Genomic DNA, 15,563 nt, shown 5'->3' on the forward strand with positions numbered 1-15,563 from the left:
CTCCAGTGGAGTAGTCTCAACAGACAACCATATGCCATCATTCAGTCCTGGGTGGTATATTCTGGGCCCCAGAGGGGTACCTGAAGACAGCTGGGTTTTATGAGTGGCCTGCATCACTCAGGGCTACATTCACCCCCTTTTGCTTTCCCTCACTCTTTTCGCCATCTTTTTATCAAAGCAATCAAAAAAAGATGTAAGGGGCTTCCCTGGTGGCGCAGTGGTTAAGAATCCGCCTGCCAATGCAGGGGACACGGGTTCGATCCCTGGTCTGGGAAGATCCCACATGCCACGGAGCAGCTAAGCCCGTGTGCCACAACTACTGAGCCTGCACTCTAGAGCCTGAGAGCCACAACTATTGAGCCTGCATGCCACAACTACTGAAGCCCGCGCACCTAGAGCCCATGCTCCGCAACGAGAAGCCACCGCAATGAGAAGCCCGCGCACCGCAAGGAAGAGTAGCCCCCGCTCACCGCAACTAGAGAAAGCCCGCGCGCAGCAACAAAGACCCAACACAGCCAAAAATTAATTAACTAATTATTTTTTTAAAAAAAAAGATGTAAGTTTCCCACTGTTCATTCTTGGTCCTCAAGACTGCAGGGGAGACAGAAACCTAAGAGCCAATATGCTTTCTCGATGGAGTCTCCTACTCAGCAGGCATCGGAAATTGGGAGGGACTCAGAGTTGAGGTTTCCTGAGCCATATATCATCACCCCCGGCTGCCTCTTCCTGTGTCCAAATTCAGCACCATGAAACTTCAAGTGCTCCAGGGCGTCTGGTCCAAGTGCCAAAAGATGAGGAAAGGGAATTTTCAAACTGAAGACAGTGAAGGGCAGCGGGGAGAACTCCACATCTTATTCTTAAAGATTTATTTCATTGTCAAGTCTCACCCAAGCACCTCCCACATGCCCACAGTTATCTCCCACCTAGCCCAGTGCTGTGAGAGCCCTAAATAGCAGAAGAAAGAGTATGGCCTTTATTCCCTAGGCAATGGGGTTTAAAAGGGGCATTTTGAGTGTTTTGAGCAGGAAGGGCCATGACACAAGTAGTCTTTTCAAAAGATCATTCCAGCTGCAGGGCGCTTGATGGATGGGAGGAGAGCGGGAGAAGGGGCAGGAAGACATATTAGGAGAGGACTCCAATAATGCTGAACTGGCAGAGTGACAGCCAGGCACTGTGACGATAAATGCTGCTTGAAGTGAACTGATCTGACTTGGGACTCAGGAGGGAGGAACAAATTTGAGAGCCGTCCTAAAGAAAGGATGAGACTCGGTGAATGACTGGGCAGAGAGTGCGGGAGCAATCAAAGCTGTAAGGCTGCAAGGTCCTGCGCCTGGGAGATTGGATCGATGGCACCAAGGGCAGAAAGAGGGAAGCCAGGAGAGGGTGCATTAGCGGAAAAGTCGAAGATTCTAGTTTTAAATAGTCATTATTTTAAAATTACACTTATCAGGTTTTTTATAAGAGTAATCCATGTCCGCTGTAGAAATTTTAGAACATATGGAAAATTATAAAGAAGAAAATAAAAATCACCCATAATATCACTCTCCAGAGACAGTCACTATTAGTATTTACATGTATTTCCCTACAGTCTATATATAATACTTTTTTCTTTTTTTTTTTGTTTACAAAATAGGGATAATCCTGTATATTCCTTTTCATCACCTGGCTTAATAACCGGACACTTAATATAGTATGGATGTTCTCTTGAGTAATTAAGTATACTTCTAAAACATTACTTTTTTGGCCACATAGAATTCCATTGTGGGAATTTACCACATTTTCTCAACCAGTGAAATGTCTTCCACTACTAGACATTTAGCGTGTTTCCAAGTTTTCAACATTATAAGTAATAATTCTTGTTCTTACAGGTTTGCATAGTCTCTGATTATTTCCTTAAGCTAAATTCCTAGAATTAAAGCCTGCTGGGTGCAAGGCCACACACATTGGAAAGACTTTGGTACACACTGAGAAATCGTTCAACAGAGAATATTACAAATGTCTATTTCTAACGCCAGTATGCGAGAGTGTCTGTTTACACATACTTAGACCAGCACTGAGTTTGAGGCTTTTTAACCATTGTGAATTGAATCACTGCAAAATGGCATCATGTAACTTCATTTGCATTTTATTGGTGAGAGTGAACTTTTTTTATTGTTCAACTACATATGTGTGTTGTGTCTATGTATATGCGAGTTAACTATTCACGTCTTTGTCCATTTTCTTAAAATGGGTGCTTGTCTTTCTCTTCTGGATTTGTAAAAGCATTTTCTATACTAAAGAAAACAAGATAGTTTTGATTTTATGGTGACACATCTACCCACTAAGTACTTAGCAATATGGGATTGTAGGCTCAGGGAGAATTCAGGACTGAGATATAAATTTAGCAGTGAGAGGTATGAAACTGGATGTGTTCTTCAAGAGACAGTACAGGGAGAAAAGAATTAAGGACTGAATATAAGCAATGCCTACAAGTAAGGAATGGGAAGATGAAGAGAATTCTTCCAAGGGGTGGGGGGATGATCAGAAAAGTAAGAGATGACCCAATAGTTTTCTATCACCAGAGGCCAAGATTGAAGTCAGGAAGAATTACAGAGAAACGACCATTGGTCTGGATTTGGTAAAGTCCACTGGTAACTTTTAGAATCCTTTTTTCTTCTGTATCTTTTTACCCGGTGTCCAATACACCTAAGTTAACTGGAAGGTTTGGGGACTAGGGAACATGGAATCTGGGTAATGCGTCTTTCTTGCTAATCAAGATTTAAGCAGCAAACTGTATGTCTCAATCCTTGTAGTTGAGAAAGCTTCGAAAATGAATTTGTATATGCAGTTCCTGCTTTAGGAAATCCTGCCTAGCGAGCACCATTCACTTCTGCTTTGATGAATCTTAGAAGATGTCAAGGTCACCGTTATGAACATCAGTCCTCATTGTTCAGAGGTAAATACGTAATGGTGAAAACGACAGGACACTGCGCTGAATGGACACTGACCCCTGGACAGCCCCTGGAAGTTTCTTCCCTCTTCCCTCTCTAAACCTCCGATAGCTTATCTCTTTCCTCTTTCTCCTTAACGTGGCCTGATTAATTGAGGTCCTGACTGCTTTGATTGCAGTCAATTGAATGTTCCCTGGATTACAAAGTGCACAAAAGGAGATGGAACTGGCAACTTGGCCCAGGACGTCTGACACTAAAACCTTAAGTTATCATCTTGAGTAGCAGGTGGTGCCACGTTTGACGCTTTGAACTGAGAGGCTAGAAAGGTCACAGCCACCAAAATGTTAAATGGCCCACCTCCCGTGACCTGCAACCTCCCCTCGGGATCTGCTCTACAGAGACTCACATGCCTGTACAAAGGTCCACGTACAGTACAAGGAAACTCATTACAGAATTATTTATAATACTGAAAACCTAGAAAAAAAAACCTAAATGTCCGACAATGGGAAAAAAATATTAGGTTGGCCAAAAAGTTCGTTCGGGTGTTTCATATGTTGTGACAGAAAAACCAGTTAACTAAATTATGGTACGTGCATATTCTGGAATATTCCTCAGCCATTAAGAAGAATGCAGTAGATCTAGAAACAGAGTCACAGAGGTAGAAAACAAACTAATGGTTACCAGGGGGTAAGGGCGGGGAGGGATATATTGGGAGACTGGGATGGACATATACACACTACTATATATAAAATAGTTAACTAATAAAGCCCTGCTGTATAGCACAGGGAACTCTACTCAATACTCTGTAATGGCCTATATAGGAAAAGAATCTAAAAGAGAGTGGATATAAGTGTATGTATAACTGATTCATTCGCTGTACACCTGAATCTAACGCAACATTATAAATCAACTATACTCCAATAATAATTTAAAAAAAGAATGCAGTAGGTCTGATAATTTAAAAAAAGAATGCAGTACTGATCGGAATATCTCCAAGACATATTATAATATAGAAAAAAAGAAACTGCAGAACAATAAGCACAGTATGAGGCCATATATGCAAAAAAAACCTCTGCGTGTATTTGCACTTAAATGTATGTGAGAGAAAGGGGACTAAAAAGGCACCCACCACACCTAGAACTCAGGGTACCTCAGGGGAGGGGACTGGAACTAGGGGCTTCCTCGGGGGGTAGTCAGTGTGCTTCTGCATTGTTTGATTCTTTTACAGCATGAATGTATTCACACATTACCTGTGTAATTTAAAAACCATTTTTAATACACGAAAAGCGAGTTCTGGTTCAGCTTTGCAGCAGGGGTAATTAGGCTGCAGCGTCTGAGAGGAGCTAAAAGGCAGGCAAAAATGAAAGCGTGCTCCTGAGAACTGGGAGAGGCCCCACTCCCCTCCCCAATTACGTTTCCTGTTTTCTCCTCATCTGCAGTCACCTGCGGTCTTGAAATACGTTATATACCACATTTCATATCACAGGCAGAAACAACGCTTTCTCTTCCGCCTCCTCCCCCGAGGACACACCGATTGCGCGTTTTAATTGAATAGTCGGAGGTTCGTGTTATGAAGTACGAGTGAGGGCAGTTCCAGCTGTGCATCGTTTTCCCCTTTCTGTGATTCTGAAAATAAAGGGTCCCATAAGCACCCAAGTGGGCAACCCCTGCCCCCCTCCCCCCTTCCAACCTTTGTGGCACAGGACGCAAGCCATGTAGGAAGCCTCCGGAAACCGAGGGCGCATCTGTGTCGACGGAGAATTTCTGGCCTCCGTTTAAAACCGGGGTGGCCAAGTTAGTAGCTGTCATTCTGAAGGACAAGATCAAAACAAAAAGTTTGGAACTCATGGCCAAAGACCGGGCTTGTCCTTAACTTTCTCCTCTGGCCTTGGCACAAAGATGCTAGGAAAGGACAGAAACACTGAAATAGGATTATCTCCGGCAGCCCCATGTGTCACTTACTGGTGGGCCCGATCTCTCACACCTTCCCTTCCTCTATCTCCCTCCCCAGCTCTGACTATCAATCTCTGAGAGACCCTGCAAATCTTCAGGACGCTCAAACTCAATGAATAGTTCAATGATGCATGATGGAATATTAAACAGCTGATAAAAACATATTCTAAGAATATTTAATGGCATAGGAAAATGATCACCAAATACTGTTAGATAAAAAACTGTGTATACAAGATCATCCCAATCATGAGGAAAAAAAGTATGCATGCATTTTTAAAAACTTGGAAGAATATATACCAAAATGGTGAGAATGGTTGCTTTTGGCTTGGAGGGGTTGTAGGAGCTGCTGCTTTTCTGTTCCAAATTTTCTACAGTAGGCATATTTTACCTTTTTTTTTTTTTTTTGTGGTACGCGGGCCTCTCACTATTGTGGCCTCTCCCATTGCGGAGCACAGGCTCCGGACGCGCAGGCTTAGCGGCCATGGCTCACGGGCCCAGCCGCTCCGCGGCATGTGGGATCTTCCCGGACCGGGGCACGAACCCGTGTCCCCTGCATCGGCAGGCGGACTCTCAACCACTGCGCCACCAGGGAAGCCCCATATTTTACTTTTATAATCAGAATTAAAATATTATTTTTTTAAGATTCTATGATGATACTTTCCTAGGCAGGAAAGTGGCCTCAGATATTTTAGCAAAATCTTTAGTTAGAGCCAAAAAGTTGCTTTATGTACAGATAACCAGAAAATTTGGTGAAGTATTCAGCTTTCTGGCAGTTTTATTGTATATAAAACATTTATTTTCCCAATAACACAATAAAACCTTATTATTCTTCTTATTATAACATATTTATATGCAATATAACATTATTATACAGTATGCCTTATTCTTATAAAGATTCATGTGAACCAGAAGTCAAAGTCAAATCACATACCCTGAAACATGCAGCTAAAAGTCTTGCTGAAACAATCAGGTGGATGATAGCCCTATCTGTTACCTCCGGTGTTACCAAGGGAGTGAATGCCACTTATTATCCCATATTATCAGCCATAAGAACCACAAGAGCACTGCTAAGTTCCCAGAGGTTAAAACAACAACAACTCCAGTATGCCTAACACATCAAACGTCACGATTTCCCTGGCTCCAATTAAGCTGAGCTGAGAGGAAACTGACAGTAGTAGCGATGCCCTGAACTGGGAGAGAGAAATCTGGGGGCCTTTCGGAGGAGAAATAAAACCTGCCAAAGCTAGCAGCACCCCTTAGGGGCCCCAGTACCTTTCAGTGGGGGAGCAGCTTAGGGGATCCTGACGAAGCACAAAGGAAACCATCCTCACCATACAGGGAGAAGGCCCAGTTTTGGCAAATCCAATAGATGGAACTCTGGATTTTAATACACCGGATCAATTCCAGAGTGGCTTTTCATTCTATAGAAGGATTCACAGCAGGATTCTATTAGATAGCCAGCTCTCCTAGTGCATGTAAAAGGGGATTCAACAGACAAAAATTCAGCTGTCACGTACCTTTATAGGAAGTCAATAGCTATATACACCTACACGGACGGACAGACAATATGCGAAGGGTTGTTTGTTTCTATTCCAGTTCCAGAGACCCTGCTGAGCTAAAAGCACAGACTTGCTTTCTCTACAGCCGTCTCCCCACCCAGCTCAAGGAGTCAAAGCAGGGAAGGGGTGGAGTTAAATTCCGCCACCTCGTTTGGAAGCAGAAGCAGAAGCAGGCAAGGACCTAAAAGAAATCAGGCTGGAGGAAACACAAGAAGTGTACCATGTCAGAGCTGGAAACACCCTTACGGATCACCTAATCCAACCCGCGCATTTGACAAAAAGGGAAACAGAGACTCAGAGGCAGGAAGTGACTTGTCCCGAGTCACAGAGTGATTTAGTGGCAGAGAGTGGTGCTGGGACCCAGGGCCCTGTCAAGCAGACCGCCGCTCTCAAATGGAAAAGCTGACTCAAGTGGCGCATAGATTTCTTTCTGCTGCTAGAATTCTGGGACATTGGGCTTGTGGCTGATGCCAGTCGGGAGGAGAAGGGTCATGGAAAATGACCCAGAAGCCCGTGGGCTCACCAAGGCGCCTCTGGCCCACACAAGGTAACTGAGGCGGTGGAGGCCAGGAGACTCTGGTGCCCCTCTTCTGCATCTTCTCTCCCACCTCTAGCTCCTATTTCCTTCACTGCTGACTCAAGCCTGAGCCTCAGCCTGGCCTCTGCTCAAGAGCCCCAGGGCTACCGAACCCAGCCAGCCAGATTCTAGGTGAAATAGCTCCACCTCAGCCAGGGGTGACCCTTGCCCAGGGTGGGTCAACTTTCCCACAAAGGCCTGACAGATTCCCTTCAAATCAGGCCATTTAGAGTTTCCTAGGTGTTCTGGTCATTGTTATCTCCAATCTGTTAAAAAGAGAAAAAAGAAAAAGGTTTACTCACAGGCCTCTGGATGAACGCCCAGCTGTCCTCTGGGGAGCCTGAATTTGCCTCTGCCTCCATCTGGTCTCATTTAAAGGGGATCTGAAAAAACTCAGTTCCTGCCTCAGCGCCAGTGCTCAGAGCTGGGGGCCTCTGCTGCGAAAGGAAACTGAACACGACCTCACACCTCATCAGGGCCGTGAAAGCGCAGAGCTCTGCTCCCGAGAGGGCCCTGGCAGGAGAAACCTGAGCCCTGGGTCCTGTCCCCGAGAAGGCCCGTGAATCTTTCGCCCAGTCACCTTTAAGTGAGTGGAAGGGATGACCCCACTGCAGGGCCAGCGGAGAGCGTGCTGCATAATTCAGCAGATGGCTGCCTCTAATGAGAAGACACTGCAGAAGCTGGAACGTTATCTCCCCCTCCCGAGCATGTGGTCCTTCCCCTGTGCAGGCAGCAGAAGCCTCCTCCTGCCACACCGAGGAGGAAGGGTCTGTGTTTCAAATTTATTCTGCGCGCCTCCTCCAGTTGTTACTTAAAATAATCCATCATTACGTGGCTGGTGGCTCCAAGATTTTTATTTAAAGTATGGGAAAGAAAGAAAGAAAGGAAGGAAGAAAGGAAGGGAGGGAGGGAGGGAGGGGAGGGGAGGGAAGGAAGGAAGGGAGGGAGGGAGGGAGGGGAGGAGAGGGAGAGGAGGGGAGGGACGAAGGAAGGAAGGAAGGAAGGAAGGAAGGAAAGGAAGGGAGGGAGGGAGGGGAGGAGAGGGAGAGGAGGGGAGGGAAGGAAGGAAGGAAGGAAGGAAGGAAAGGAAGGAAGGGAGGGAGGAGGAGGGAGGGGAGGGAAGGGAGGGCAAGGAAGGGAGGGAGGGAGGGGAGGAGAGGGAGAGGAGGGGAGGGACGAAGGAAGGAAGGAAGGAAGGAAGGAAGGAAAGGAAGGAAGGGAGGGAGGAGGAGGGAGGGGAGGGAAGGAAGGGGAAGGAAGGGAGGGAGGGAGGGGAGGGAGGGGAGGGGAGGGAGGGGAGGAAGGAAGGAAGAAAGCCCACATAGCCATGACTGTGCTATCTGGGGTTTAAGCTGAGAATCTTTTTTAACATCAGAGAGTCTTCAAAGCACCCAAGTATACTCTTCTCAACCTCCATGAGTATACTGAGGTGGGGGTGGGGGGGTCGCAGTGAAAAGAGGGGGAAGAGGGGACATGGCAGGATTTTTATTTCTTGGAAACATGATGAAAAGGCCAGAGTTTTTTTAATATAAAAACGAATCTGAAAAAAAAAACAACGAATCTGTGTCATCTGGAAGGTGTTTCATTGCTTCATCCACTGACCAGCAGTAACACTTCGGACTAAGTCATTTGGTTTTCCTGAACCCATAAAATGAAAAGAACAGTAATACTCATCCAGGAAGCTGCTGGGGAAAATGAAATCATACAGATGGAAGCGTTTTGAGATCGTTGAAAGAGACATGTTACACTTATCTATGGTATTCTTTTTCTTTCTTTTCTTTTCTCTGTCTCTTTCTTTCTGGAATGTGGTTTTAACATAAATGCAACTGAAAGCGCTCCTCAATTGCGCACGATAATACAAAACCAAGGCTCCGATAATCCAGAAACCCATGCAAGTCCAGAAATCAGTTCTATTTAGTTCTGGAATACCTTTATCCAGGGGACTTATCTTTCTAATTAGTTTTGCTAAGGCTAATGCAACGGGTTCGCTCCCTTACAGCACAAAAAGGGAGGTGCCATACTAGGTAACAAAGCCAGCAATTAATAGAAAATTTACAGCAGAGACTCTACAAAGTAAATGCTGTGCACATGACTGCAGATCAAAATCTCATTATACTATACAGACAAATCACTCGGCTGTAATGCAGTTTTGTAATAAGAATGCCGCGAACACTCACATTTCCAGGTTTTAGGATATGAAGAGGAAATGGGGCTTATACCGGCCTCTCACGGGGAAGCTCTGAGAGGGCTGTCGTGTGTGCCGTGGCCACCACTATATCCCCAGCACCTGGCACAGGGCCTGGCAGAGTCGGTGCCCAATAAACACATGTTGAAGGAATGAATGAAAATAAAAGTGTGTGAATTAACAAACGAAATGTACCCAGCCTGGGAGCAGAAGTGAGATCTCACCCATCTTCACACCTACCCTTTTCCTAGTTAAAACCCTCAGCAAGCCTTTCCTGTCACCCACCGCCCCTGTCCGCTGCTGGATCAGGTCCCCTTGTAATGAATTATCCTAGCGGGCAGTAGCACTCCTCTGCAGCACATCACAAAGATAATTATAATTATTTGTGTCTGCCTCCACTACTAGACTGTAAACTCCCTGAGGGCAGGGGCCATGTGCATTTGTGGGGAGGAGGGCGGACATTGTAATTTCCCTCCAACTTTTAATTTTGAAAAGTCTCAAACACACAGAAAAGTTGGAAAATAGTACAATGATCATTCATATACCCACGACCTAGATTCAAGAATTTTTAATATTTGGGGCCATGCAAATTTTCTTCAGTGCTGTATTCACAGTAGAGGTATGGGTGGATATTGGGGTTTTCCTCTCCCTGCTTGGGGCACCATATGACTTTTAGTGCGAGGTGGGGAGATGGCTGAGGCAGGGCACTTCAATGGGAATCAAGGTTAAGTGTCATTTGATAGCAAGACCAGAGTGCAGCCACCTATAGGCGGTTGCCTTGGGATAGCTGCCCCGGGACAGTTGCCCCAGGACCAGCACAGCTAGGGCAGCGTTAGGCCCTGCAAGCTCTTTCTTTAGGGAGAAAGACCATTACCTGGCTGCACCGTGCCTTGCCAAGTTACCTTGGACAAGTCATGGAACCTCTCAGAGTATATATTAACAGCAGCCCAAGCCACCTCACAGGCAGGGGTTGGGGATGGAAACATCCCAAGAATCTTCTATAGTTCTCTAATTATTTCACCGTGTCCACAATTTGCCTCTCCAACTAGACTGCAATAAGCGTAAAAGCCAAGAACTGTGTCTACTACTTTTTTCTGGTATAGTTGACCGGAGCCAGCCATAGTGCTGGACACTTAGCAGTTAATCAAATAAACACTTGTGGACATGATGAAGAAACAGTTTTGTCCTACAGAATCTTTGTGGTGTTCATTCAGATGGGATGGGATTGTATTATGTACACAAAAGCTGAACTTCCAAGTTGCATGCATGCCCAAATAAGGATCCTATCCAGCAACTCTAAGGTCTGTTTTTGTCACTAATGATGTTACCTTACAAGCCAGTGACCCTCAACTGACTCTGGAAAGGACAGCCCGTCCCTCACACACACACCAGAGCACTACTTGCAGGGCACCATGTCTCAGAGCTCATTAAAAAGAACTCCTAAGCCAGGCACACTTAGGTTTAGTCTCCAGTCTTCTTTTCCCAAATCCTGGATACTCGTTCCCAGGAAGAAACAATCAGCAGCCAGACGTCCAAAGGCCTCCCGAGTTAATTCCATCTTCCCCCGGTGAATTACAACTTCTTGCAGACACAAAGGCAGGCAGAGAGACAAATGACACATAAACAAGGGCTTCACTGGCTGGGGGAGGGGGGCATGGAGAGTGACGTCAGTTTTCCCAGAAACCCATTTATCACCATAACAAGGTCTCAAGTGCTCGGGCTGCTCTTTCAGCTTCAGAATCTGGCATACAATTATGTTCTTCATCATACAGTAGGGCAAGGCCCGCCAGAGCAAACTGGAAACAACCAAAGCAAACCAAGTGGCCCTAAATCGCCCCCACCTCCATTTGCAGAACAAAGGGGATCTCTGGGTTGCCGGAGGTGAAACACAACCTTCTGGAATGTTCCCCTTTGCTACATCGGCCCTGCAATCTTAATTCAGGTTAGGGGGACTGGTGAGAGAGTATGGGCAGGTCGATGCAAATTAATTAGCTGACAAGAAAAATCACTAGTGTCCTTCTTGGTCACTAAGGATGGAGCAAGTGTAATCCAGGAGACTAAGTCCTCTACTTAAGGCATGCCATCTCTAAAATGCAGATAATGGAGGAGCAGAAAGGTACTCTGGGAACCCTCAAAACACTAAAGCAATACATATTACAGTGCCAATCTTGGGGAGAAGAGAATTCTCTCAAATTCCATTATCACAGAGCACTGCCTCCCATCTTCTGCTGGTCCTTCCACATCATGACTGCATAAGGAGCTCCATGCTGGGGTCTTTCAGGGGGGTGGGGGAGGTTCCAAAGAAATCACCTTGCCCTTCCAAACAAGAACAAGAGGATGGAATAAATGTATCCATTTCCTGGAGAGGAAATGCTATCAGACTCTGGATTCAGATTTTGAAAACAAATCAGTTTCAATTACACCAAATACCTAGAGGCTATGTATATTTTTTGCACTGAAATTGCATTGCATGGAGTATTTCCTTAAATAAGTAAGCCACAAGGTTTAGGGTGTGTGTGTGTGTGTGTGTGTGTGTGTGTGTGTGTGTGTGTGTGTGTGTGTGTGTGTGTGTGTGTGTGTGTGTGTGTGTGTGTGTGTGTGTGTGTGTGTGTGTGTGTGTGTAGTGTGTGTGTGTGTAGTGTCATGGGATCTGACCTTCCTCTACTTCACTCTCCTTCCTCACCTCAGGGTGCTGGTAATTGTGGGCTTATTAAAATCCCAGATACCCATGGATGAATAGAAAGGCTAGGTTGTTCCCTCAAATGGAATCATCCCCTCCCTTGGCAACGAAACTTCTGGTCTAAAAAAACAAACATGGAGCCCCGGGTCACTTCAGTGTAATTTCTCTGCACATCCCAGTCTGGAAAACTTCAGTTCGTTAAATGAAGATTTTTTTTTTTCCAGAGTCGGCTGCCAACAAAAAGAGAGAGAGGGCACCGCTTTTGCAAGCGTCGCACTGATTTTCCTTAGTCCCCATAACAAGAAGCCAGCTCCACAGGTTTTGGCACACAAGCCAGTTACACTGAACACGCACCGGAGACAGATCCCCCTGCCCAGAGGCCCGCAAAACCCTGGTCAGGTGCTCAGAAACACGCCAAAGTACGCAGCCAACCACCTACAGGCCAGCAGACTGCACCCCACAAAACGCACAAATGGGACCCAGAGGCACACAGCACAAGCAGACGGCGAGAGAAGCGTCCGGACACAGGGACAAGCACCAGAGAGGCGAGCACACTCCAAGAAACTGGCGGACTCATCTAGGGTCACAGACAAGCCGGGCACCGCCGCCCGCCCGGGGAGGCAGGAGCGCGCGCGCGTGCACTCATACGCACACAGTGATACACACACAGACGCAGTCACATATGTAATGCATATGGAGAAACCCTACCCCAGCCAGTCACCTCCCCGCCCCCCTCACCACTCGCCGCCTCCTGCCCCAGGCTCACCCCAGCCCCGAGCCCCTCTGGCTGAGGAGGCCCGGGTCCCGGCGGGCTGCGGGGCGCAGGGGCGCGGCCCGGCAGCCGGAGGGAGCGAGGCCAGCGTGCCGGGACCCGGAGGGCTTGGCGGCCAGTGCGGCCATTCATTCGGCAACGCCCCAGCGGCGGGGCCGCAGCTGCAGCCAGGGAGGCGGCGGCGCCGACTGCAGCTCTTGGGCAATGCAAGTTCAGTCGCTGGCCCGCAACCCGGACCAGGCCCCCCACCCGCACGCCAGCCACCACGGTTCTGGGGGACGGGAGGCTAGGGGACTGAGTCGCTGACCCCGCGCCTTGGCTCCTGGACGCTGCCCACTGCCCTCCTCGCGGTGGAGGTGGCGGCGGCCAGGTCCCCTCGGCCCTTCCGAGGCCCCCGGCCCCGGCGCTGGCACCCACGCCCCGCACTCACCGCCTGGCGAGCTATATCGGTCGCTGCCATCGCTCCTGCCTCCGCCAGGGCTGCCACCGGCGCCTCCGCAACGGGAGCTTCAGCACGAGCTACAGCAAACCGTTGAGCTCCTCCGACAAAGAGAAAGTGTTACACTTCGGGCGCGACCAAGTCCGGTGGGGGGAGGTGCAAGGGAGGGGCCCCCTCACCGCGGCTCCAACCTCTCCTCTATCGCCCACCCCCTCGGAAGTGGGGTGCGGGAAGGGGGCGGATTTAACGCGCCGCTTTCCTCTCCCGCGAGCCTAGTTCCGGCTCTCCCTGCAGCCTCAGTTGTAGGCCTTTGCGAAGGGGGGCGGGGGCTCCCCTCGGTGACCACGTCCTCTGCCCTCCCCCTCGCCACTGGGCTCCGTGGTACGTCCCGACCTCTGCTGAATTGTCACACACCCCCCTGCTCTCGCCTTACATCCCTGAGTCCCTAGACCCCGGAGGCTGGAAGGGAGCCCCCGCCCTTCGCCCCTGCCGCGCACAACTCGGCGGCTGAGCCCTGCGGTCATCCTCTCCCTCATCCCCGCCCCCTGGACCCCCTCCTCCTCCTCACCGAGATCTCTGGGTGCTTGGAGGGGAGCGCCCGCCGCTGGAGTCTCGCTGCTCCACCACACCTCCCCTCACCTCCCCCATCCCGGCCCGGGAGTGCTGCTGGGGCGGGGGCGAGTTGCGGCACCTGCCGCCCCACGGTGGAGCTTAGAAAGGAGGCGGTTGGGGGGAGCCGCACTGCGGGCCCAGCAGCTGAGCTGTGACCTGCGGAGTCCGAGGCCAGCGGTCTGAGACGAGACGTCCCTTCTGCCCTGGGGTTTCCACGCGGCGGGTGCTGTGGGCTGTCATTTCCGAGCTCACCACCGTTGGGTACTTCATACAAACGGACCCCACGCCTCCTCTCCCCACCGAGCCCTAGACGCTCAGCGTGTGAACGGAGGCTCAGACGACTCACTCCCTCGTAGTGCCTGGACCGCCGGGGAGTCTCAGAGGAGGGGCTTGGGGCTGAAGGCTCCCAGCTCAACTGAAGGGGATATTGGGGAGGAGCGCGGAGCTGCCTCCGGTGACTCTGTCCCGCCCCCTGATTTCCCCTTAACCTTGGGTCAGCCCGAGACTAGGCGGCCGCGGCGTGCAGGAGACCTTCCGAAGGCAGAGGCTCTGCCCGCCTGCTTTCCTTTTCCTCCCGGCCCACCGCCACCGCGGGTCCCTTCCCTTGCCCTCGGCACCTCTCCCCGTCTCCGGCCTGTCGCCCCGCACCCCCTCTCCTGGGAGTGGCCCCTTGTTAGCTTCTAGTGACAGGCGAACCCTGGCAGGTTTGGCGTGCCCGAGGCCCGAGCGGGCGGGACAATCCACTCCACTCCACTCCTTAAGAGGACAGGTGCCCTGGTCTCGGAGAGGAACTCAGACCCTCGAGTGGAACCCGGGACCGCGGGGGGAGACAGATCCATGGGAGAAAGCTGGGCCCGCGAGGGGGCTGGGATGCAGCGTGGGAAATGGCCCAAGGCGGAGCGGCTGAGGCGGGGGCAGGAGGGAGGAAAGAAGAAAAACGGGAACCAACGAGAGAGAAGGAGAAGGGACCCAACCCAGAGGCCCGTGCGCGCGGGGAGGGGGGAAGGCAGAGAAATTGGGGTGGCCATATGAAGCGCTCCCCTGGCAGTGTTCACCTGCCGGGACAGTGCTGCTCACACTGTCTCAGGGAGCTCTTTACGTGCGTGTGAACCTTGAGAACAAGGACTCCGCAAAATGCGTCCCCCAGTGCCTAGTTCGGGGCCTGGCATCCACCAAGCGCCCAATTAAGCATTTCCTGAACAAGCGGGCAGAGGACTTGGATTGGGAGGAGGGATACAGAAGAAAGAAGAGACACAATCAAGAGGTGACTGTAGGGACAGAAGAGCCAAGTATTGGAGGTGCCAACTGTGCTGGAGACCTAGGAGGCGCCGAAAGAGAAGGGCCTGGCACAATCTGGGACAGTACAGGGGAGTTCTGTAGACAGACAGCGCAGGCCCACAGGGCAGATGGTGGTGGCAGAGAAGAGGGGCGGCTGTTGTCTCCAAGGCCCACCAGGGCGCTGGGGCAGGGCCTGGGCGAGGCGCCAGGCCCTGGATTGGGGTGGCAGCCATGTGCGGGGGCAGGGCTGTATATGAGGAACCGCTGTAAGGTTGGGCCGGGACCGGATGGGGGCGGGGAGTCAGAGGGGACTGGCCGCTTCCAGACTGGGTGTCTGGCAGGGAGACAGGTCTTCCCTGCAAAGACTGGGGCATGGAGGACGGGGAGGGGCTGGAGCTCATTAGCTCTGACCCGGACGTGGGATCTGGGTGACTGCGGGACGAGAGGCGCACATTTGGAAAGCAGAGCTGAGAGCTGATACCCGGAGCCTCGGCGAGCCAGCGGAGGGCCCAGCAGAGCTGGGCTGGCTGACTGCGGGGCTCCCGGGGAATCCTGCTTGCCCCCAGCAGCACCGCCCT

General features: G+C 50.2%; 1 protein-coding gene across 9 annotated transcripts in view; it reads right to left on the minus strand.

Moving 5' to 3' along the window:
- The window catches only part of SEPTIN6 (septin 6), a gene marked incomplete at its 5' end in the record, with an annotated part of 66,413 nt that extends 53,221 nt beyond the window's left edge, over positions 1-13,192 (minus strand). For 6 of the 9 annotated variants that reach the window (XM_082681577.1, XM_082681572.1, XM_082681573.1 and 3 more), the window contains one exon: positions 13,087-13,192. In XM_082681577.1, coding sequence (XP_082537703.1) covers positions 13,087-13,116 — 30 coding nt within the window. Of the gene's footprint in view, positions 1-7,321; positions 7,382-13,086 lie in introns of those variants that run through there. The other 3 variants (XM_082681578.1, XM_082681579.1, XM_082681576.1) reach the window with 1 other exon arrangement.
- Between the last annotated feature and the right edge of the window lie 2,371 nt (positions 13,193-15,563).

Source organism: Grampus griseus, assembly GCF_964374135.1.
Source record: "Grampus griseus genome assembly, chromosome: X".
NCBI classification, from domain to species: domain Eukaryota; kingdom Metazoa; phylum Chordata; class Mammalia; order Artiodactyla; family Delphinidae; genus Grampus; species Grampus griseus.